At 40.6% G+C, this 24391-nt stretch overlaps 1 protein-coding gene across 2 annotated transcripts in view; it reads right to left on the bottom strand.

Annotated features, from left to right (window-relative positions):
* TGFBRAP1 (transforming growth factor beta receptor associated protein 1) overlaps positions 1 to 23587 on the bottom strand; it is a 40333-nt gene extending 16746 nt beyond the window's left edge. Inside the window, exons 1-6 of one of the 2 annotated variants that reach the window (XM_032997080.2) lie at positions 23189 to 23587; positions 21953 to 22082; positions 19837 to 20538; positions 10959 to 11153; positions 9832 to 9986; positions 4118 to 4200 (exon numbers count right to left, since the gene is read on the bottom strand). In XM_032997080.2, coding sequence (XP_032852971.1) covers positions 4118 to 4200; positions 9832 to 9986; positions 10959 to 11153; positions 19837 to 20521 — 1118 coding nt within the window. In that variant the 5' untranslated portion in view covers positions 20522 to 20538; positions 21953 to 22082; positions 23189 to 23587. The remainder of the gene's footprint in view (positions 1 to 4117; positions 4201 to 9831; positions 9987 to 10958; positions 11154 to 19836; positions 20539 to 21952; positions 22083 to 23188) is intronic. The other variant, XM_032997079.2, reaches the window with a different exon arrangement.
* Between the last annotated feature and the right edge of the window lie 804 nt (positions 23588 to 24391).

Below are 24391 nucleotides of genomic sequence, written 5' to 3'. Positions count from 1 at the left end.
AAATATGAGATGTAATACATTAGAAAATTATCCCAATTTAAAGAAAGAAGATAATATTTTTTCCCCTCCAAGGCTCTTCACTGATTTGTTTTAGAACAAAAGCTAACCCATGACTTGAAAAACATCAACAGGCTATTCAAAATTAGCGTGAAAGAAAGGAGTCTTCGTAAATCCACAGAAATTCAAGTATAAACGTTGGTTCCCTTGCTGGCTATGCTGCCAAGTATTTGGAGATAGCCTAAGCTTGAGATGGAGACTACAATCATAGAGATGGATGAAGAAATTAAAAATTCTATACTTAACGTGCCACTTTTAGTAAGTTTTAAAACATTTTCCAACTTCTACAGTAGCTTCTGCATCCTTTCATCTTACTATTCAACTTCTTCTAGATGAGGAAGCTCTCAGCTACTTCATCTCTGAACTTCATGGATTCTGGCCTTAATGACCATCTGTTTCCAAAAGGAGAATTGAAACCATCTTCCAACTCAGGTTCACCCGAACCCTGGGCTGTGAATCACCAGTGGTTCTCTCAGCAAGTCTGACTCAAGCTCACGTTGTACAGTTTAGCTCTCCCCACAGCACTGGTAATCAGCAATCAAGCAGCCTCCTTAAAAGCACAATATCATCCACAACAAACTTCAAAAAAATATCGAGTACTAAACAGTGACCCCACCCACACGAATGGTTAACATTCATCTCGAGGCTTATGGGTCCTGGGATCTGTGGGTGTCTTGTGGCTCTTGCCATCACATTTGGAGGCAACAGTTTAGGAGCAGCTATGGAAGACCTCGTCTCTCATGAAAAACACATCTGAGTCTTCAGCTTCCAGCATCTCAGGTTTAGAAAAATATAGCTAGCAACTTATCACAAAGTAGAAAACAGGCTCGTAAGACAAGTCAAGCTATCAATGTTAAGAGGAAACTTCCCTTTGAGTAATTCTGCATTAGGTCTTTTGGGGCTTTGTATATACAAACAGTGCAACAGGCAGAATCTAGAAGTTTTCAGGAAACTTAGACCTAAGTTCAGACCCTTAAATTTACAGATATCAGAGATGTCGAAGAAGCTTACGTGATTTAGCTGTTTTGCCTAGATCCCACTGACTGTAATAGAAGCTTATATTCTTTAATTACATTTAAGATGCAAATCTCACACCGAGTCCTATTTCTTGTGTCTCCAGGTATAAGTAGCAGCAATTTTTTAACCTTTCCAGTGTAGGATAGACTTTAGCTGTAAGTCTCTCTTCAGCCTTTCCCAGGTGAGACAACACCGTCAAAAGAGTTAACATTTTGATTTGTTAAACAGCCACAAAGTTTAGAAAAGCTCCAGTATCTGTCATGTTAGATTATAAGCAACACCTAACCAGTGAAAGGACATTACCAAACACACTGGAGAGAAATGGTTTCACTGTGACAGCTACCAACATCTCAGCAAGACATTCATCAAAAAGCCTGCTAAACATCATTGTTTGGTCTAACTGCATGCAAGCCTCCAATGATAGCAACATGAAGTAGCAAAAATATAATACATAAATGACAGTTATATAACACGGTCACCATTCTGTTATTGCTTAAAACAGAATTTGTCAGATGAAAGAAGCCCCACTGTGACAGCTCGCTCAGTTTAAGGTTAATGGATCCAGCTAAAGAAAGTTCTCCTCCCTTTGTTGAGCTATTTGAATTTCAATAAAGCTAATACTTCCTTTTTGTCAACCTTCTTCAGTATTTAGAAGTATCAGCATAACCAAAAGGAACTCAGCAGGGAAGTATTCTTCTTAAAAGTTTCAGTATTCAGCAACTATGAAGTTAAGCATAACATATAACTGTATCTTGACAAGGTTACCCAAGAAGGATTATTGATGCAAGAAAATGAGACCTTTAGTCCAATGTAATAATTTTCCCTGATATAATAATATCCCCAAGATATTCTCTGAGGAGACAACCTCACTTCATATTTGGCCAGAAGTAGGCCCACATCACACCAAATTCTTGGAGGTACTGCTGTCATACTGTTCCACTGCTAAATCCATCTTTTCTCAGATAGGTACCAAGTTTCCCTTTGGCATTTTAAGACTTAAGCTATTTCTGACTAACACTAGTTTGAAATACCTGCAGAGTAACACACAGGGATGGGAAGAAGTGTTTGCATAGACTGCCACTATCTTTTCCATTTTTCCTGTGAGCATCAGTAAATATAAAGTGAACAAGACTGAGTGTATATTTGGGCATAACCAGGTATTACTTGAACTAGTTGTGTTCACCAGGGCTGAAAATCAGGGCACCTGGTAAGCTTTTCAGAGTCACCAAAATACTCTGAATAGCTTACGTATAGCTGGCCAGAAGAAAAGCACAGAAAACTTTGCTTTGCTTTGACCTCTCAGCAGTTCAGCAATTCCTGAACAGTTGTTCTGCTCTGAAGTTGCAGCTTTTACAGGAAGGGAACACCCCTGGGATGCTGACTCAGCTCCAAAATTCATGTCTGGACAGCACGTTTTCTTGTGAAGCATGTTTCTTTATATAGAGGAGCTGCTACAATCCTGTTCATTAGAACTCATTTGTCTGATGGACTGCTAGTTGGATGGAGGCTGCATAACTGGTCTTAGCTCCTTTCACAAGGTGACTGGAGCTCCCGGCAAGATACATATCCCCCTTTTCATCGCTTTTAAAAGATCCTTGGGCCACTGCCAGAAAGGCAGGGCCCCCAGATCATACCCCACAGGGCATTATTGCCAGGCAGGGTCAATTAAAGTGATAGAAAAAAAGATGAAGTGTCAGACATAACCAAGGCAGCTGCAGAGCTACAGAAGTCTGGTGACCAAGCCTAAACAATGAAGGCACCATAGGCAGTACAACCTCAACAAGCTATTTTACCAAAGCTAGCCACACTAAAAAATAGTCCATTGGAAAGCCACATGAAGGACTTTGTGGGAATGGTGTAAAGGATTCCTAACTATGTACAGCTTGTACTTCTACTTCAGATACACAGCACAGCAGCGATTCAGTCTAGTGTTTGGAAGATTACAGGGAGGAGGAAGATTTGCAAGTTGCTCACTAACGCCAAAAATTACAAGGTGATACACAAAGTGGTTGTGGCCAAAACAACCTGCTACTAAATGCTGTTCAGGCTGCTCCTGTCATCCACTAATCTTCACACAGAGTACACTGCCCATTCAAGCCCAGGGTCTCACATTATCCTGGTGAGCAAGAGGCAAAATGGTGAAGTCCCTCATCAATAGTAACATTCCACAAAGCTTTACTTTCCTTGATACATTTTCATAAACCCAAGGACAACTTTTTTTGCTATTACTGTACACTCTTACAATATACAGCAAATTGTCTAACCTTAATCCTATTCCATGGACTCTAAACTGATTTAAAGCGAATTTCAGCAGACAACCAGGAGAGTTATTTTATGTGGTCAGCATGGATTACACTAACTCCGGACTGCTCCTCATCATAGAATGAGGCACAGCTAGCAGAAATTAAATTATCAGGTAAAATAAAGATAATGAGCAGCATTTTTTGGATGAAAGTGGAGTACCAAGGTCAATTTGTAAACAAGAGACTGCTGAAACAGCTAAATCGGGAAGGTTAGTACAGACTTCAAGAACAAATAATCTGTCTTCTGGAAAAGGCCTAGCAGAACAAGTGTTAAAACAAATTCAGTATTTATCAGTATCCTCAAAAAAAACAGAGCAATTGTGTCAATAACATTTAAATTGTAATATTCAAACTGTAACTTTGTCAAGTTTTTTTTTTTTTTTCCTTAGTAAAAAATAATTTAAAAAGAACCAGGTAATATTCATGCTGTAAATCACAGCACAAACTCAATAATAAAGCCTTAACCCTCATGGGCATAAAGTAAAAAATACAACACTCAGACTACAGGATTACATCCTCAATGCTATTGTATGTTAGCATACCAAAAAAAAGATGCATTAACTCTTCAGTTATAAAGTTGTTTCAATGTTACTCTGCTTTTAGCCCCAACAAAACCATTTTATCACAGTGAACTCACATCTGCATCAAAAAAACATTTAAGCAACAAAGTTTTTAAAATCAAGAATGCTAACACCTTATTTAAAGAAGATAAATTAATAAACTTCTTGTCACACAATTACCTGAAGAGTTCTTTTGCTTCAAGGAACTGAAGCTGTGCAAACTGTATAAAACCTGCTTGCTGCAGGATTCGTTTGTACATTACCTATGAAAGAGAAGGGGGGAAAAAAAAGGTTTATTAAATTTGTAAGGAGTTATTTACATAGTGCTAGTCACTACTGAAAAAACTACCTGCCAAGAACACTGAACACATGATCTCCAACCAGACCTGTCAGGTTACATGCAAAACAAAGCCTTGATCCTCTGCATTTTAAATTGTATGTACCTGAATATACGGAATCTACTGCCCAGACTCAGTTTCTTACAGAAAAGCGTGTGGAACACAACACTATTCAGGAGTACTTACTAAAAGCAAAGTCAACCAATAGCAAGTTTAAGTTTTCTTATTCAAATAATGACTTATCTGACATCAGTCAGACTTGTCTCAAGTTTTTGTTCGTGGTATTTGCAAATGAAAAAGCCACTGGTCATCTCTGAAGATCCCCATGACTCATCAGGCACAAAAGAAGATTTAAACTCAGGTGTGGTCCCACACAACCAACTTTCTCCCCATCTCATCTCACTTCTGCACAACCTTGCTGGTGATTCTCATAGTCTCATCACCAGCCGATGATCGTATTTCTGGCTGATAGGTTTTGGGGATTTTTTTTATTAAATAAAAATACTTCCGAAGCAGTTCAATTTATCCAATATGCAGTACATTATGCAATGTACATAAAAATATGGTTAAAAAGAGGAGCACAAATAAACCATATGAAAAGCTATGTGTTATGAAGTTTTACTGTTAAGGTCATGCCTAGACAGCAAAAAGTTTACAAGAGGGTCACTAGAAAAAGAGCACAGAACTACTTTAAATGCTGGGTATTTATTTAATCTGAATGGCCAATTAGTTACCATGAGATTAAATGAAACCCTCGAGACCAGAATGTTTCCAACAGCAAAAGAGAATTACTAAAAGCAAGGAACCTAAACTGTGCTCTGCAAAGCATCCACTGTTTGTGACACCACCAGTATTTTGCAAATACACCTAGCTACATCCACACGCCCTCAGCTTTCCCTTCAGGTTGCTCACGACTTTACAGCTTCCTAATGTTTAACAGTGTACATGCATGCTGTTATTAATAACAGATTCCCATTTTCAATGAACATACTCAGAGAAACTGCAATACATTAGCACTGTATTCCAGGCAAGAATTGCTGAAGAGTGTCAGGCCTCAAGTAGCATGGACTGATATTCTAATTGGTGAAGTTTCACCTTGATTAAAGATCATGGATTTACCAAGAGAAAAGCTTGATTTAAGTCCATTTAGTCTGTGTACGCTGTACTAATGGATTATTTTAAGGAAATACTTAATCTTGATCATTAAAAACTACTGATTTGTAAGGTTGTGAGACTTGCCTTACCAGTATCGGGGAGAAAAAGGGAAACAGAGGGAAATGGTATCTGGCATGGCTTTTCAGGCAAATGTAACAATAAAAAAAGGAATGAACAATATTTCCTGACATCTTTATATTAATTAATGTTACTATGCTTTACATCCAAGTGTACTAATTCAAAATGCAATTAACTAAAGCTAAAAGAGAATTTAATTACAGTAATAAAGTAAAACAGGTGATCAATTCACAAAATATCCAAAATATTTTGGATTTATAGCTGTGTTATTACATCAATAAATGGTAATCTGTGAACTGATGAATACCCATATGGTCACATTCTTCAGGATTCTGGTAAAGGATTTCAATCTGCAACTATCTGCATCTTGTAGCACCAGAAAAGCTTCAAAATCTGGCCTCAGACTTTCCAAAGAGGGTTGAAGTACAAACATTTCTTACCCTGCTAACTAGTATTAAAAAAAGTCTTGTTTTCAATCTTTGCAGTGGAGTGACCACTAATATTTACTTATTTATTCAATTAGGATATAGGAATTAAGTTTGATTTGATCCAAGACACTGAAAATACTGCTTTAATTGTAGACCTTAGTCTGTACAGCAATCTTTTCAACTAGAAGTTGAAAGGAACTCATTGATAGTGTAAATATAGGCCCAAGGAATCAGTTTTAAATTTGAACTGATAAGTGGTATTCACTTTCATTTAAATGTTGACATATCTTCACTTGTCCCTTAAAGCCACCCAACAAAAATGCTGTAGAATGTCTACAGGCAGATGCCTTCCCAACCTGTTAAAGATGCAACAACAGGATATGGAGTATCCAGGTTAATTTTAGCTGACAAGATAAACACTAAACATTAAGATGTCCTGTGATAAAGATTATGGAAGCAACAGACCAGACTTTCTGTGGAAAATTAAATATTCTCTCTTCCTCATAGGTTTTTAAAAATGGGCTAGGCCTATATGCCAACCACATACAGTTAACTTTGGTTTATGACAGAAGCAACACCTTGAGTTCTTCCAGACCCGTTCACCAGAATACCACAATAGGCTTTTTTTAAAAAGGTACTAAATTACACCCAGTCAAAATTCAACACGTTGTTTATTCCCATATAATTTTTGAAGAACCACCGTAGGACCTGAAGTGCTTTAGGCAAATTCTCTATTATTGACTGAATCCACATTAAAAAACTAATTATAAAATCATGAAATAAGATTTGTATTAATTCATAACTGAAAAATCACTAGGAAACAAAGATGACTGCTGAAGCTGCTATAGGTATAGTGAGGCCTTAGTTCTCTCAACTGCTAGAAAAATCTTTTATAGAATGGGCAGATTTACTAACTGGATTGACAAAAAGATTTTTTTCTAGAAAGTCACTTTGGCTTTTCATCAGGTTTGGGTGCAGTTAATATGTTTTTTGAAACTAAAAAGAAATTAGATGGAAAAAAAAATAATAAAAAAAAAAGAGATACCTATGCAAGATGTGTGTCAATCTAACCAAGGTCTTCACTACCATCAACCATGATTTCTGCAAACTTCATCTGTCCTGAAAAATTAGTAAGTCGTATTCAGTCATTTCATGGTAGCATGGTAGAAAGGCCTTTGTATTCTTCTACCAAAAATGATATCTAGCGAAGCCATCTCCTTAAAACACTTTTGCTTAGTGTTTTTTACCTAGCAGTAATTCTTGATGCTCAAAGACAAAGAATTTTCATCTAATATTGCAGAGATAAATTTGCAGTCTGCAGAGACCATGGGTTAAATAGAGCTACTAATGCATGACCTGCTTCTTTCCAATAACTAAATATTGGCTATACAAATAGTTCTGAGGACAGTACTTTACTGTTTCAATCCCAGTATCATTCTGCATTATCAGCATATATATATTTATGCTGAAATAATATTGCTGATATATATAGAGAGCATGCATCTGTGTATGCATGCACTGACAATGCAGTATTGAACTGTAGGAAAAAAAAAAACATGTCATCAAGAACTGTCCTACAATGCCATGACTGAGTTCAAGTCACACATAAGATGGCAAAAGCCATTGCAAACTGCAGAAATTAAAACAGCATGTGATAAAGTGGGCACTATACTACACGTACCAGACAATTTCTATCACTCTTCTGTATAGATAAATTACAGTGGCTGGATCAAGTGTGTTAATGTCGAACCTATGCATTCCTTCCCACTGCTCATATAAAATGGCAAAATAAGGGCTTGAAAGCTACTCAGGAATCAGTAAAGCTTGCAAGATAGATATCCAAAGACATCTATTAGAAGATACCTATTATCTCTCTATTACCTGAAGAAATCTCTTAGACAGGAGTTAGGAAGGGAGCACCTATGTGATCAGTTAAAATATGCCAAAGAAACGTTGCCAAGATATATGTAAAGCATGTAATTTGGTTGAAGTCCATCAGATTTGTATTATGTGAGACTACAGTAACAGAAAGTCTGATGTGCTTGTAACAAACCTGTAATGGGAGCATTAACTTTCAGAGGTACATGAGAAAGGAAGCTCAACACGTTATACTTCCAACTACAGATAAGCTTTGAAAAATTGGACTAATGTCTCAACAACTCAGCCAAGTTGATTCATTTTAATATGAGTCAGTGGGAGACTCCATCAATTTAAGCTGGTTAATATCAGTTTGTAAATACTGCCCAGAACTAGAACAGGTTATTTTGCTTGCAAGTAATATGTTCTCTGTTCTTCAGCTATAACATTGACTCAAAGTATCTGAACACCCTTAAAAACACATTAAGTTAGAAAGAACTTACAATATGTCTTGGAAACAGTAATTTCAGGAAGACAGACACTGTGCACATAAGATACATGTGAACAGAACATAACTTATCCTAAAGACAAAAATCCTAAATGCAAGAAAACTTAGGAGGAATGAGATTCTACATCACATAGTTCATCCTGTGACACACACAGAAAGACACCTCCGACACTAAATCTACATAAACTAGAAAAAAATAATTGGAGAATTAGAGGTCATCACACATAGAAGACATCGATTAGATCATGCACCCTGTCCTCACAGCAGGATTTTAGTTTGCTTCTTTAAACAGATTGAAAAGTTAGAAGTGAAGATGCAAGGCAAAACATGATGGAACATGAACTCTGTATTTCCTAAATGCTTTTCAGCTTCTTGTACTTCCAGATAGTTGTACCTTAGCAAAAGGATGGAAACACTTCTCTGGCCAAGCTTTTTACTTCCAGCAGCCTCTCAGCTGTTCATTCAATGGAGGCGTTAAGGACCAAAATAAAAGCTAATATAAATTTAATTTAATTTAATGACTGCTTTTCAAAGGCCTTGACCAAAATTTCAATAACAAGAAATTAGAGGCTTCTTGAAATGAAAAAAAAAAAAAAAAAAAAAAAATCCCGATAGACTGAATCATTTTGGACCATTGCAATTCTGTACTTTCCACAGTCATGTTCAAAACTTTACATCTTGCTGAACAAACCTAAAGTAATGCAACAGGTACTATTTTAATGGCAACAAAATGCTCCAAAGTACGTTAGAAAAAACAAACCAAATTTCCTGCAGGTTACAGATCAAATTTTGCTTTTTCAAAAGGAAAGACACCGAGGCAAATACTCGTTCACCTACTTGGCAAGCAGAGATTTCATGCTTCTTTTTCCAAGTTTCAGTCTCTAAATGACAAATAGGACTAAACACAGTAGAATATGTAGAATACAATAATATAAACCAGAGGTAGGAAGAAATGAATACAAATCTCAAATCAACACTCTAATCAAAGAGTTACTAAGATACTTTGCCACACGAGAATCTTAAATATTCAGTTACACACCAGTATAAGTACTACTTGTATGAGTTTGGACGAAGGATGTATTTGCTTTAGATTTCCCATCATTTAACTTTGAAGTTGGAATACTGTGGAGTTTAGCATATAGAAAAGTAAAACCTTACAATTCTTTTTTGAAATAAAGTATGTTTTTTAAACAGTAATAACAAATAATAACTGAACCTAGTACTAAGGAAGCAACACACTGGATTTTCTATCACTAGTTTTTCGAGTTTGTTTTCCATTTTTTCAAGTTACACACTTGAAAAACACCAAAACCCCAGCAGAACAACAGCATTCAACCTGCCAATATCCCAGCCTTTATAAGCACAAGACAATTCAGCAGCACATCTATTTCCCCAGGCTGAAACCATAAAAGGTATTAGATTTCTTTTCAGTGTAAATTCCTCCCCTACCCTCGCTAGTCACTTGACCACAGGTATACATGGCCCCACTGTGAAATTTATATTTTCATGAAAATTAAAGGAAGGACAGACCTGAAATTTCTCTTTTGGAATATTCCTTCGAGCTCCTTTTGCTAGAACAAGGGCTTCTTCCACTCTGTGGCTGGCTAGAAGATCCTGAATCTGTTTTTCCAGTGGTAGTGGCACCAAGATATACACACCCTTATTAGTAGCAACGATCACCTTTCCTAGATAGAGCAAACAGATATATTCAGTTTACTTTCTCTACAGAAAAAAATACGCTTCAGGAATAAGCTTTAAGATTCACTATTTAAGATACAAGAACTTAAACAGTGTTAAAGTTCCAAAACTTATCTTTGTTGCTACCATATAGTTTACCTGTCAATTGCACTTCAGAAATACAGAGACAATGGTAAATTTATTTATTTACAGCGGATTTCCTTCCACTCCGAGTAAATGAAACTGGCTATAATCTCTTATGATGAACTAAGCTGTAAAGGCCACCACTGAAACTACTGCCCAGATTCCAGATGACAGGGACTTTTAACTGCCAGATATTTCCACAGACTTACATTAGAAAATTGTAGGTTATACATCAAAGGTAGCAAGTAACATATGGTTCATAATACTAGAGCTTGTAGCTCTCTTGGAAAAAAATAGCAACACAATGTATTTCACACTTAAGAGTTCTTAACTGCAGTACAGATCAAAAGAATTTTTTGTATTTTTTGTGTAACAATTCTTTATGAAATATCCCATTTTAAACCTCTTCCACAGGTATTTTAGAAAGGAATATAAAAGAACAATTTTGAAGATGTTAGAATTTTGCCAAGATAGCCAGTGGACAAATACCTGTAGCTCACAATTATTAACACGTAACATTAAATGAATTGTTCCTTTGAAAGAAATAATCAGGTTACAAGAAAAACGCTCCAATCGCAGACTCCTATCCAACAATTAACTTGACAATGAGAGTACATTTAATGAGCATACATTTTGTCAGAATCAGGAATATTTTAGATGACTGAAGTTTTACTATCGTAGTCTGCAAGCATCTAATCAGGAAAGCATTTTCAATAAAAGTTTCAATAGTTAACATGCTTGCTAGGTATTTTGTTTAAAAAAGAAACTGAAGTGACTGTGCCCACAGCAGCAGTTGTTCCTGAATTACTGATGCAAAAAGGTGTCCTTTTTAATACCTTCAAAGTCCTGTAGAATGTGACCTTCTTTAAAAGGCAGGGTTTGCTTTTGCTGCTGGTCCAGCATGCTGTGCACTGTAATGAACTCCTCATCGAGAGCAACCACGTAAGGAAAGCACAGCGCTGCTCCAATCACATTCTCCGACCAGTGCACAGGGGCACGCTGTGAAATCCCGTCTACAGTTGCAAACATGCCTACAAAAAAGGAAAAACAAAGCCTGAGGCTCGTGCCAGTTGAAGACTGTTGTTTTCCCCATACGAAGCATGGATACCAAGGCACAGAAATAAAAAGGCTCAGAAGAACAGATGCAGTGTCAGGGGGCATGATGGAACCGCATCATACCTCCCCGGACCTTAGGAACCTGCTGGTTAGTTGAGTTCAATGATTTTTTTTTTTTTGCCCCGCTTTCTCCTTCACCACAGAAACAGACAACACCAAAAACTGAAAAAGAGAGGAATACTGAAATAAACCAGCAAGAACTATTCAAGTTTAGTAAGCTTCAGATTTTTTTTTAATCTGAATGATGCCATGTAGTTTGAATTCATTTCAGAACATTAATATTTAGTGAGACCCAGCATTCAAACAATACTGCCTTAGCAGGAGGCTGCAGACCCGCACTGCCTGACCTATCTGGCAATCCAGGCATGTTTATTCCTTGTAGTGTCTAAAGAGCATCTTAGCTAACAGACAATCGTTTACTTATACTTCTCCACTTCTGCTACAGCAAAATTTTCACAGAACAAGGATCCAGCTCCTTGGAATTAGCCACTTCCTGTGAGGCATCTGCATTTTCAATCATTTGAAAAAAATGCAGAGGCTGAGTATAAAGCATATTTTCCCAAAAGCCAAGCAGAGAGTAAAGACTTTTTAAATATCCCAATGATACCTCCTATGATGTCTTCAAAATAACCATATTCAATCTTCAGTTAACTTGTGTTTTCCTTTGCCACTCTCTCTCCTCCTGTCTATTCTGTCCTCCTTCCTTCTCCTAGTCTAATAAAAGTTTGACTTGCTTTTGGACCACAGGTTCTCTATTTATGGTATTTGGTATTTCCCAATTCTCTTTGGACATTAATTGAAGAAAAACTCCAGTCAACGTTTTCAGACCTAGTTCAGTAACCCTTTGCCAGCTGAGCCATAGTGAAGCACTATGTAAAACTTCTGTTCTAAACATGAATGCATACCCCTTAAATCCACTATTCTCAGGCCATTAAAAATGACACGCCCATGAAAATTGTTCTTTGGCAGGAATGAGCCACTTGACAGCTGGTAGAGTAAGTCTGAGCTCTAAAGGACAGAGGAGATTAAAAGATTACGTTATTCAATTTACAAAATCTCTTCCAAACAGAAGATAATGAGACAAGGGTAGCCGGGTAGGAGGACCATCTTGGAATTAAAAAAAAGAGAAAAAAAAAAAAAAAAAAAGGAAAACAGAAGGTTGTAGATTTTTACAGAATTACGGTGTAGAGACTAAGCTTCTAGATCCTTTACAGCAGTTTTGAAACAATCAGCCCTTTTGCTTGACTAAGGGTGCAACACAAAATTAAAATTTCACAGCTGATATGAACAAGTAGTGCTAGTTGCTTTTTCACTATACGATCAGCTTTTCAGACTGCCTTACAGAAAATACTTTTTTTTGGCCACAATACATAATTCCAGATTTCCTCTACAGTTTTTGATTTTCTTACGGAACAGAGATGGAATTTTATGCCAGGCAGATTGTATTAATCATTTTTAATGCTTTCCAGTTGCTCCTCTGTGCTGTAATCCTATTTCAAAAAGTGTGAGAAAACTGGAGTTAAATACATACTGACCAGTAGTAAACTCAGGGCTAATTATATTTAAAACATTAAATCTTAGAATTTTCTATTTCTCTGACATTCTCAAAAAAATATTGTAAAACCTTTATTTTAAAAACTTTTTTTTTTTTTTTGAATGACAGAGCTGCTCTTTAGGTAATTAAAAAAAAATCCTCTATGGAAGTAAAAGGGTATGCAGAGCAATACACAGTGCTTTTCCAAGTCAATGTCTCTCTACATCCCTTTGCCCTTAATAGCTAGGATTTCTGTGGTAGAATGATGCATCTCTGTCTTCATCCAGCTCTCACTTAAGGATAACAATAAACATGACAACTACAATCACAAACCATGGCCTTTTTATAGTACAGGAATGTGCCTGATGAAACTGAGATGAAGCCAGTAATCAATTCTGTATTAAAAATGCATATGCTATCCAAAGGTTACAAGAGTTACCCAAAACATAGCTACACTGTTCTGAGCACTAAGAGATCTAGAAATTTATAGGATCATAGAATAATTTAAGTCAGAAGGGGTTTCTGAAGGACATCCAGTTCACCCCCCACCCCCTTAAAGCACGATCAACTCAGATCAGGTCACTCAGGATTCTGTGGAATAGACTGTAGATTTTGTTTCAAAACAAAAAGCATCTCAGTGAAAATATCTGTAAGAATTAAAACTTCTTTATTATTACTTGCTTAAAAAGGAATATGAAAACTTCCAGTTGCCATAAAAGTTGACAGCATGAGGAATACTACACGTGGGTGAAAACAAGAAAGGAACATGCTGGTTAACTGCTGACTACCCTGCTTTCTGCAGTGTCATCAGCTATGAGAAAAGGCACTGCATAACCTACGAATCATTCTGCTGAGTACCTGTGTGCTTGTTCTAACTTGTAAGGCTCAGTTCTTCATCTACTCAGTCAACTATACAACTATTCAAACCATGCACTAAGAAGAGCTTATTCTGGAAAAGCAAAAGGAATAAACTAAAATTAGGTATTAAAAATTTGTATTTTTTACTCATTACAATCATGGAATATTTGAAGCAGGAAGGGATCTCTGGAGACTGCGTAGTCCAACCTCCCTGCTGAAAGCAAGGTCAACTAGAACAGGTTGCTCAAGATCTCGCCCAGTCAGGTTGAGTACCTCCCAAGAACAGAGACTCCACATCCTCTCCAACACCTGTTTCCTGGTTTGATCACCAGCACAATGAGGATTTTTTTTTTTTTTTGCTTGTGTTTGCATAGAATTTCCTGTATTTCAGTTTGTACTGACTGCCTCTCACCCTTTCACTGGATACAATACCACTGAACAGTATGGCCCTGTCTTCATTACCACCCCTCCCCCCCTACATTGACAAGATCTCTGCAAACCTTTTCTTCTTCAGATTGAACAGTCTCAGCTTTCTCAGCCTCTCCACAAAATGCTCCAACCAGTCAGTCATCTTTCTGGTCCTTCGGTGCATTTACTCCATGCAATTCAGAGGGGCCCAGAACTGGACCCATCACTCCATATGTGGTCTCACTAGGACTGAGGGGAAGAACTGCCTCTCTCAACCTGCTGGCAACGCTCTTCCTAAGGCAACCCAGCAGACTGCTGGACTTCTTTGCCACAAGGGCACAGTGTTGGCTCACGGTCATTTTGTCCCAGGTCCCTCCCTGAGATGCTGCTTTCCAGCTGGCTAGCCCTCAGCCTGTGCTGGTGCATGGGGTTGTCCCTCCCCAAGTGCAGGACTTGATGTTTCCCTTTGCTGAACTTCATGAGGTTCCTCTCAGCCCATTTCTCCAGCCTGTCAAAGTCCCTCTGAATGGCAGCACGACTCCCCAGTGTATCAGCCACATCTCCTACTTTTGTATCATCTGAAAACTTGCTGGAAGGTGCACTCGGACCCACCATCCATGTTGTTAAAGAAGATGCTAGTATTGACCTCACCGTCAGCCCCCTGGGGTACATGAGTAGTGACTGGCCTCACTGACACGAAGTCCAGCTGACCACAAAACTTTGAGCCAGGCTTTTAATCCACTGTTTCTCTAGTTCATCTGTTTGTCTACAAGGATGTTATGGAAGATAGCACCAAAAGCCTTGCTGAAGTTCACAACATCACTGCTCTTCCCTTACCCACCAATTTAGGCACCTAATCATACAAGGTTATCAGGCTGGTCAGGCAATTTCCCTTTTGTAAATCATGTTGAATACTTCAAATCACATTATTCTCCTTTGTATATTTGGAAATAGCTTCCAGGAGCATTTTCTCCATCGCCTTTCTGGGGACTGAGATAAGGCTGGCATGTCTGTAGTTCCCTGTACATTCTCTCTTGCTCATCTAAGACAGGAGTGAAGATACTTGTTTTCTTCCAGTCCTGAGGAACATCCCCCAGTCATCATGACCTTTCAAAGATAACCAAGAGTTGGCCTCACAATGACACCAACCACCATACTCAAGAATTCATAGGTGCATCCCATCAGGTCTCACTGATTTGTCTGTCCAGTTTATTTAAACGTTCCATAACCTTCATCCTTCTCTACTGAGGGCATGTTTTTGTTGCTCTACATTTTCCCACTGGTCCTAAGGATTTCCTAAGGTAGATCGTATCAGTAGCGACCGAGGTAAAGAAGGCCTTAACCACCTCAGCCTTTTCCATGTCCTTTGGCACCAGACACCCACCCCATTCAGCTGTGGGTATCCATTTTCCTTGGCCTTCCTTTGCTGCAGATATGCTTGTAGAAGCTCTTTTTGTTGCCCACCACATTCAATGCCAGATGGACTGTGGCCTCCCTAACCCCATCCCACATGCTTGGACTTTGCATTCCTCCAAGGTCACCCATCCCTGCTTTCACCTCATTTGCTTCCTTTTTATATTGAAGTTTAGTCAAGAGCTGCTTGTTCATTAATGTAGGCCTCCTGCCACCTTTGCTTGTTTTTCTGCTCATTGGGATGAACCATGCTTGAACTTGGAGGAGGCACTCCTCTCCAGGACTATTTCCCGTGGGATTCTTTTAATCAGGTCCCTGAACAAAACAAAGTTTGCTGTTCTGAAGTCCAGGCCTGTGATCTTTTTGCCTTGTTCTCTTCTCTCAGGGTACTGAACTTCACCACCTCATGGACACTGTAGCAAGGCTGCTCCCCTGACCTTCACATCCCTAGTCAGGTTCAACAAAGCACATCCTCTCATCAGCTCCTCAGTAACCATCAATGCCCTCCAGAAATAAGAACAGCTTGTGCCCTGCTGTGCTGCCCCTCTAGCAGGTACTGGAGTGGCTCAAGTGCTCCCTAAGAACCAGGACCTGCAAACGTAGGTTTCTTCCTGTTGTCTGAAAAGGCCTTACCTACAGCTTCTTCCTGATAAGGTGGGTCTGTAGCAGACACCAGTGTCACCCATGTTAGTGTGCCCTCCAACCCTAATCCATAAACTCTCAGTTGCCTCCTCCTTTGTCCTAAGGCACACTACCACATCTTTCTGCTGCTCTCATGTAAAGGGTAACCCCTAGCCTTAGCTGTTAACACACAGCTGTGCTGATTTCCCAGAATAAGTGAGACAGCTTTCACCATCATGTTGTTTTGTACAGACATCTTTGCGTGCATATGCCTGAAGCAGGGCCTCTTAAGCTGTGTTTGTTGACTACGAAGTCTCTTTGCCAACTCAGCCTACCACCACCATTCCTACTTTAAATCCTCCTCACCAGTTTGGTCAGCCTGTTGCCAAAAATGCTTTTGCCTCACTTGGCCTGGTGGATCCCATCTCTTCCTTAAATCACGATCCACAGTCATAAAAGCCAAATCCCTCATCACCACAAGCCGTGCAATCAGTTGGTGACCTGCACAATCCACCCACTCCTCCTCAAGCTGTTCTTCCTCACCAGCAGGACTGATGAGAAAACCTCCATCTCCAATAGGAGAGAGTCTCCCACTACTACTAACTTGCTAATTCCTCCTGGTGCTAGTGCACTATACAGGCTCAGATGATTTTTTGGACAGTTTCCTGCTTCTCATCCGCAACTGCTGAACAGTGAACATATTCTACAGAAGCAGACCTGCAGGCAGAGGAGAGTTCTTCATTTTATGAGGAGTCACAAGTTTCCAGCCTTTACCATCCCAGAACAAGCAGAAACTCAGCCAGCCCTTCCCTCAGTACAGTTGGGGGTTCAGGCTCATGCCTGGGTCCTGGAGAAGGTTCAATTTCCTTTATGTCATCTCTTATGCCATGCATTCTGCTGACCTCCTCCTGCATCTCCTTTATTTAGCAACAGAAATCCTTAACCAAGCACACACCTCCTGCAGGCAAGGACAACGTTTCCCTCTCCCCCAGTCTCCACAAGAGGCACCAGGCGCTCCCTTCAGCTCAAGACCTGAAGAGCTGCACCCTCCTCCTTCAGGAGCTGGGTCTGAGCTGAGGCCTCTGGTATTTTGGGGCAGTTGCTCCCACTGGTGCTAGAAAGCACACCCTGTGCCAATATCTAAGAACTGTTTGATGAAATTTAAAAAACTTAAAGGCTTTGTATGGCAGGAAATCTGATTAGAAACATGCAACAAGAGCTTCAAGAAATTAAAAACTGAATTTTGGTAAGCATAGCTTCATACATAATCAGAAAGAATTGATTTTCAATTCCCAATAAACAAATTACTGGACAGAATGAAGATGCATAAAAAAAATAATGAAGTTCCTCCTCCTTTTGAAACAATGAGCTATATACTAGCTGCAAGTAGAGCCAACAAAGTACCGAATGGTTAAGTCTATGGATCAACTATGAAAAATACTAACAATCAGTTTTAAATGCAAGGAGTCCAGGTAAGGGAAAAGGTTACATACCCAAGAAGCTCAATGGTGTTTTACTTTATGATTACCATTTTAAACAGCTGCTTTCTTGCCATTCTAAATTCCAGTCTTAACTCAAAAACAAATTAATCTAAATAAATGTCACTTCAAACACTATAAAGACTAATATATTAAAGCAGGATACATCCACCTCAGTAAAAGAGGCTGAATTTACCATGGATGCTTTACCACATGCCAAATGAACATGTCTTAACTAATAAGATGTGCAAAAGCAAACCAAAATTAGAAATGAAGATTTACATCAAGCCTTTTCAAGTCCATTCACTTTATAGCAAAGGCCTACCTCAAATGCTGAGATACACAATGCTTATCTATTATAAAGGTGCTCAAACATCTTCACAACTTTAGAGACGAGTGTTAAAGACACTAAGAATTTTACCAAGGAAGAACAGCAAGATGGATAATACTAGTCAAAATGACAGTGGGAAGGGAATAGAGAACAGATGATTAAAAAAAAAAGACAACCCACAAGCTAAATTAGGCAAAGAAAAACTATACAATCCATAGCACGCAGTCTTTGTAAGGTTTCTGAGCTCATACAAGATAGACTTTGCCTGTGTTATGAGAAAAATAGAAGTTTATAGCATGAGTTAGAGCTGCAGAAGTGTGTTTGCTTAAGATACCACATAGCTGATATTCTAACTCCAAGACAATCTACTTACACAAGGACGTTGGGCTTTATGAGTAAAAGTCTTATTGTATAGCTCTCTTCCAGGACACCAGATAAAAGCAAGTAATAGTAAATAAAATTCTGCTTTCTGACTAAATACAATTATGCTTTTGAAAGTATATCTATTCCTCTTAAACCGAGGAAGAAATGACCCACATGAACAGACTCTGGTTTGACATTCCTAAAAAGACAAATAAAGATTAAAGAAAGAACGGGATCGCCTTAGAAACATGTCAAAAGGGAATACTTTCAGTCAGTCAATTCACAAATTTGAACTTTCATAGCACTACTAGAATGGTTAATGTCCAAAAATACATGTTCGCATTTAAAACAACTAACAGTTTTAATAGGAAGTGGGCAACCAAGATGGCTTAGAAAAGCCCTGTGTCTGAAAAACAAGTTCATCTTGGAATACCTTTGATTTCCCTACACTGATATTCTAATGACTCTACTTCTTTCAGGAAAAACTGGTGAGCTGATGTACATCTCACATTCGGGTCACAAGACAAAACCTCAATATAAACAACTGATTGTACTCCTCCTTTTCTTCGGAGTTTATATTAAAAAGCCAAAATCCATGCAGATCACCGAATGAAGGGCCTAAATAGTTGTGATCTTTGTGTCACGCTATTCCTGATGTGTCATGGAAGATACTTAAACTGCACCTCCTAAATGGAGAGTCATATGGTAAACAGCATGAAAGCATTCTGCCTGTGGTCCCTCAGCTCTGGGATATTGCAGATTTTCCAAAAAAAGCTCAGGATTACTGACCTCACAGCATATTGTTGATTTAGATAGATTACAGGAGCAGTAGACTTTACAATCACCTGTCTATAAGAGAAGAGCATTATTTCATATGATCCAATTTCTGTTTTGCAATACTTAAACTATTATAGTCTGTAATACGGAGCTGAAAAATAGTACTAAAAAAATTAAGCAAATGGGAGCATAAAACTTGGGTAGTATCTGACATCATCTACAGTTAGGATGGAGTTTACTTCCATGGGAGTTAGGATACTGTTTACTTCCACTAACATCTCTTACTAGCACTGTAGTGCAACGTACCTATTTGTGAATCTGTTGCAATCTATAAAATGGACTTCGGAAAAAATCCTCTGAATAGCAACTGAAGAAAAAAAAAACCTCATCTACACTAATTTAACAATTTTACAGCAACATGGGGCTCCTCAAACCCAGTCTGGCTAGTCAATACAGAGAGGCTATCAGCCTCTGAAGTTTCACTTGGTACCAGCCAATTTTTTTCTTACTCTGGGCTGCAAGATACTACTACTGTTAGATGTCTATACAGAAATGAAGCTTTCTACAGACATGATTAAAATACAAATAATCACATTTTTGTGCATTAAAAAAGCAGGAGAGTTATAATAATACTTAGTACCAAAAATTTACCATCTACCTTTCTATCTCAACATTCCAGTACAGCCCTGTGAAGAAAATGACCATTATTGCGCACGACACTTGATTTGGAAGCTTTTCTTCCCAAATTGAGAGAAATTAAGAGAGAGAAGTTTAAAAAAAAACTGCAAAAAAAAAAATACAATCCTTAGTCTCACCTAGGCCTCCGGGGCCAGCCAACAGAAACTCTTGTCTGCCTATCCTTTTCACAATTGGCCGTTTCTCATCACTGCAATAAGGAAATAGATCCTGGGAGACGCCGGTATTATAGTTCAAAATTATATACTGTGTAGTAAGTGCAAGACATAAGTAATAACCATCTACGGCCACAGCACAGGGTTGCTCTGGAGTAAACACTTCCTTCACTATCTGGACTCTGTCTTCAAACACCATGAACATTTGAATGGTCCGCCGCTTGACCGAGATAATGCAGACTTCGACGCAGAAAGGATCCCCGCTCACAGGATTTTCATTTAATGTGAACGTCACAGCTCCTTTGATTCTAGCACCAGTGGGGACAGGTTCCAAGTTCATCATGTTAACTAGTGTTATCGTGTTGTCGCAAAGCACAAGAAGCCTGGTGAGGGCAGAGGCTGCTTTCAGCTCACTCACAGGCTTCTTCAAGCCCAGGTATTTATGCAGTTGCTTGGTGGCAGCAAAAGTTATTTTCCCAGCTGTTGATATCTTTTCATCCAACAGAAAGTGATAGATAAAGCAGTCATTGGTTCCAATATAGAGGTTCTTCCCACAACACTCAATGGATTCGATGTTGATGTAATTTTTGTCTCCCATTAACATCTCCCGCTCGACAGCAGAAACGAGCTTGAAAGCTTTAACACTCATTGTGTCTTCTGGGTGATCTGATTAAAGAGAAAAAAACCCACCATTTATCTCCACACACACATAGTCAAATATCAGAGGTAGCAACTTAACATTCACCAATAAGACAACTCCATTGTTGTGTTTTTAATAGTTTATATCCAACCCGATTACACAAGCCAGAATGAGCACGTTAATAACCGCAGAAATAAATCGAATTGCATGCTTCTACTTCTAGTCCATTCTGAAAGAGATTCACAACAGCACCCAGCTATTTTGAAGTGATGCTTACTCCACAAGTAATCAGCATATTATTGGTTCTCTCAGACACTTTGGCCCTACAAGTGTTTCCTGCCATTACTTAGCAATTTATAAACCCGTCACGCACAGGTTTCTATCACCTGTACATGAAAATATACAAGCTTCAGCACTCACATTTCTAGAGAAGTCACAAGGCATTTAGTGCTACAAGTTAACATCTCATGTTGCTTTACACTCAACTTAGGCCTCTTAGTTTCTTAGTGAAATATCATAGGCATATTCCATTTTAACACATACTTTAGATTCCTCACCCTCCAGTACTCAGAAATACACAACTTCCAGGACACTTAAATTATAACTTTCACAAGGTATCATCCAACTCATAATAAAAGCTGTTGGTTTGTGTTTGCTGGGGTTTGTCTTTTTTTTTTTAATCTGTAGAATGTCAATTTTATTCAGTGCTACCTACACATTCCCTGTATCATACTCTATGAACCAGCAATTATGAAGCACATAATCACAGCAAATGGATAGCATAAAGCATTCATTAAGCTCAAGATGCAATCTCACAAGAAATCAAAAGAATTTCTGTTCTCTATCACAACATTCCAAAAGTCTGTCTTCAAATGCCAAGCAACACTTCTAATATTCATTCTACAAACTATACCTACCCCTTTGCAATCAAGCACTGTCAAGGGACAGATACAATTTATGAAGCAATTAATAGTGTTTTAGAAACAGTCTGTGTAATTTTACTGTACTCCAGACTTGTGTTATTTTTATAAGAAACCAGCAGACAGCTGTGCTCACCACTCCAAAGAAGAGCAGATGAGAAATTGCTGACCTTGTTTAATCACCTTTTAATTTGTCATGACTGGTCTGTAACAGCCACTTAGCCAACACTGGGGAAGGCACAACACTGAACAACTGGAATGGATTTAAGAGATAATATATACAATTACTACTTCTAGTCCACAGGTACAATGTAGACAGGAAACATCAAATGAAATTTCTGTGGACCAACATTTAGTTTCAAATTAGTGCATCTAAAAACCCTTTTTGCTTTTACAAGAGAACACTGAAAACCATGGCAACATTTTCCAAAACTGAGAATAGGTAAGGCACACAACTCAGAAATAACCACTAAACAAAATTAGATCAAACTAAGAGTATAGCAGAAGCAAACCATGTTACCAAGAGATAGTAGTGATCTCTTATGCCAAGAACTTCCTGTTTTTGTTCAAAAGTGAAGAAGATTTTAGTTTGGGCTTCCTTGGCATTTTCAAACTGCATCCTCACCTGGGGTATAAATTAGTGTTCTCACCTTCAACAAAAAAAAACCAAACCCAGGAAGCATTAGAGAAACAGCCTAAGGTAAAATGATAATGCAAGTCTCTGGCAACATAACCATGTTATCCTCCAACATTATCAAAAGAAACATAGCGTATTAAGTTAAAGAGGGCTGCCCAAAGGTTGACTACCAAAAAAACCCAGCCATTTTTAAGAGCCTGTGTGTAGCCTGAAGTGGTAAACTATTGTCTGGAGAGGTCAGGCTGCTTTAATACCTGAAGCTGTCAACTTAACGTTCCCCTAGCCCAAGGTAAAAAAATGTTAATGTATGCCATTGGGAGAACTACAGAACCTTGCTCTCCACCAAAAACCTCCAAAACACTTACTCAATGTAAGTAGATGAAAAGGAAAAGCATAAAATAAACCCAAATAGATACACAATCCCCAAGCAGAAAGAACAAACTCTGGTAGTAAAGAAATTAAAACATTCACACTAGAAAAAAAAAAGCTGTGAGAAAAGCTTTTAAGAACCACCAACGGCAACACACGTAATCGGCACGTGGTATCTTTTTACATTTATTTTGTTTTCATTTTCAAGATCTCAGGGGCCTGCACACACACTGCAAAGCAGGTTCTGCGGAACGTGCCGCTCCTTTAAAGCGCAAGAGGCCACCCCCGAGTTACAAATGGAAGTCAGCGCGCTACTTCGCAGGTGTTGAGAACTCCGGAAAAACCAGATAAGGCGGACGTTTGCCGTGGAAAACAAAAATAAGCGACTGGGCAAGCAAATTAGCAGTCTGCTAAATTTTATTTTCTTTAAGCGCACCGACAACCCCGCACGCGCCCGTGGCCGGTAAGCGGTGGAGAGCGGCTCCTCCCCTCCCCACTTTTGTTCAGCAACACCTTGCTCTGCATTTACGTTTGCGCTCGCCGTCGCCCCACGGGCCAGCGCCCTACCCCCACGCACCTCCACGGACACCCACCCCCCCCACCCCGCGCCGCCAACGACCGCCGCCGATCCCTTCGCCCCCTCACACGCCCACGGCCCGACCCGGCCCCGCACCCCCCCCCCCCCACACACACACCCCCCCGGCCCGGCGACGTGAGCCTTTCCTCCCGCTCGCCTTCCCCCCCCAGCACCTGCTAGAACCAGGAGCCGCCGCCGACACCGGGAGCCCGGGCCCGCCGCTTCGAGGCCTTTGCGGTGCCAGCGCCCAGGCCCTCGCGGCGCGCTGGGCTCCGCCGCCGGGAGCGGGGAAAGGGGGGGGGGGGGGGGGGGAAGGGAGGGGGAAAGGGGGGAGGGGGACACCGGGGAACTGGGACGCGCCGCTTCCGGTGCCGCAGAAGCCCCGCCCTGCGCCAGCGTCACCGCTTCCCGGCGGGGAGGGGAGGGGCGAGGAAGGGAGCGGGGTCGCCTCACCGGGGAGGGGCCGGGGCCCTTCCGGTCACGTGGGGGAGGGGCGCCCGTCGCCCCGGCACCGCCGGCGGCGGGTGGGGTGGGCGGGGCTTCGCCCAACCCCGCCCACCGATGGGGCGTGGCTGCGGCCGGGGGTGACGTCCGAGGAGGAGGGGAGGGAGCGGGCGGCACGCGCCGCTCCCGGGGCGGCTGTTACGTCGGGCGCTGCAGTTACATTACAGGTCCTAGTTACGGACGCACCCCCCCCCCCGTGACGTAGAAAGGATAAACGCGGGTGGGAAAAGCAGCTCTCCCTCCCCCTCAAAAAAAAAAAAAAAAAAAACGGTAGTTGTGGGTGGTTTGGGAGGAGGGAGAGCACGAGGGAGGCGGCTCTGAGGCCGCCACGCGCAGGAAATGCCAGCCGGCGCTACCGCGCTGCTCGCCTGGGCACTGAAAAGCGATTTTTAAACACGGCAAGTCTTAATTCACGTTTTTTTAGATGCGCCGCACACCGACAGCGCCAGCTGCGCGGCCGTAGGCACGCAGCGTGTTCCGCGCGCATCTGTCCGCTGACGTCGCTTGCGCTTCTCGACCCTGCGAAACGCGTCAGTTAGCGCTGCCGCATGACGTTGGGGCGGCAGCGCGGCTGACTTGCGTAACCATCCGTCACGCCCCTCGCCCGCTCCCCAGCGCGCGAGCCGGGGGAGCACGCGCCGGTTTTCCCGGGCAGCGTTTGTTTGCTGCCGCAGCTCAAGAAGCGCTCCCTGGCAGCCGCCGCTCGCCCGGGGAAGGTTTGGGCCCCTCTTCACCTCCGCGTCGACTCCCCCGCGCGGCGCGGAGCGAACGCGTCGCCCTTCACGCGCGCTGACGTCACCCCGCCGGCAACGCCGAGCCGCCCATCCCACCCGAGAGAGCGCACCCCCCCCCTCCCCCGCTGTCCCCGCACG

Source organism: Tyto alba, unplaced genomic scaffold (genome assembly GCF_018691265.1).
Source record: "Tyto alba isolate M040663 unplaced genomic scaffold, T.alba_DEE_v4.0 Super-Scaffold_45, whole genome shotgun sequence".
In the NCBI taxonomy this organism is placed as follows: domain Eukaryota; kingdom Metazoa; phylum Chordata; class Aves; order Strigiformes; family Tytonidae; genus Tyto; species Tyto alba.
The sequence above is the reverse complement of the archived record's forward strand: the minus strand, read 5'-3'. Positions and strand labels throughout refer to the sequence as shown.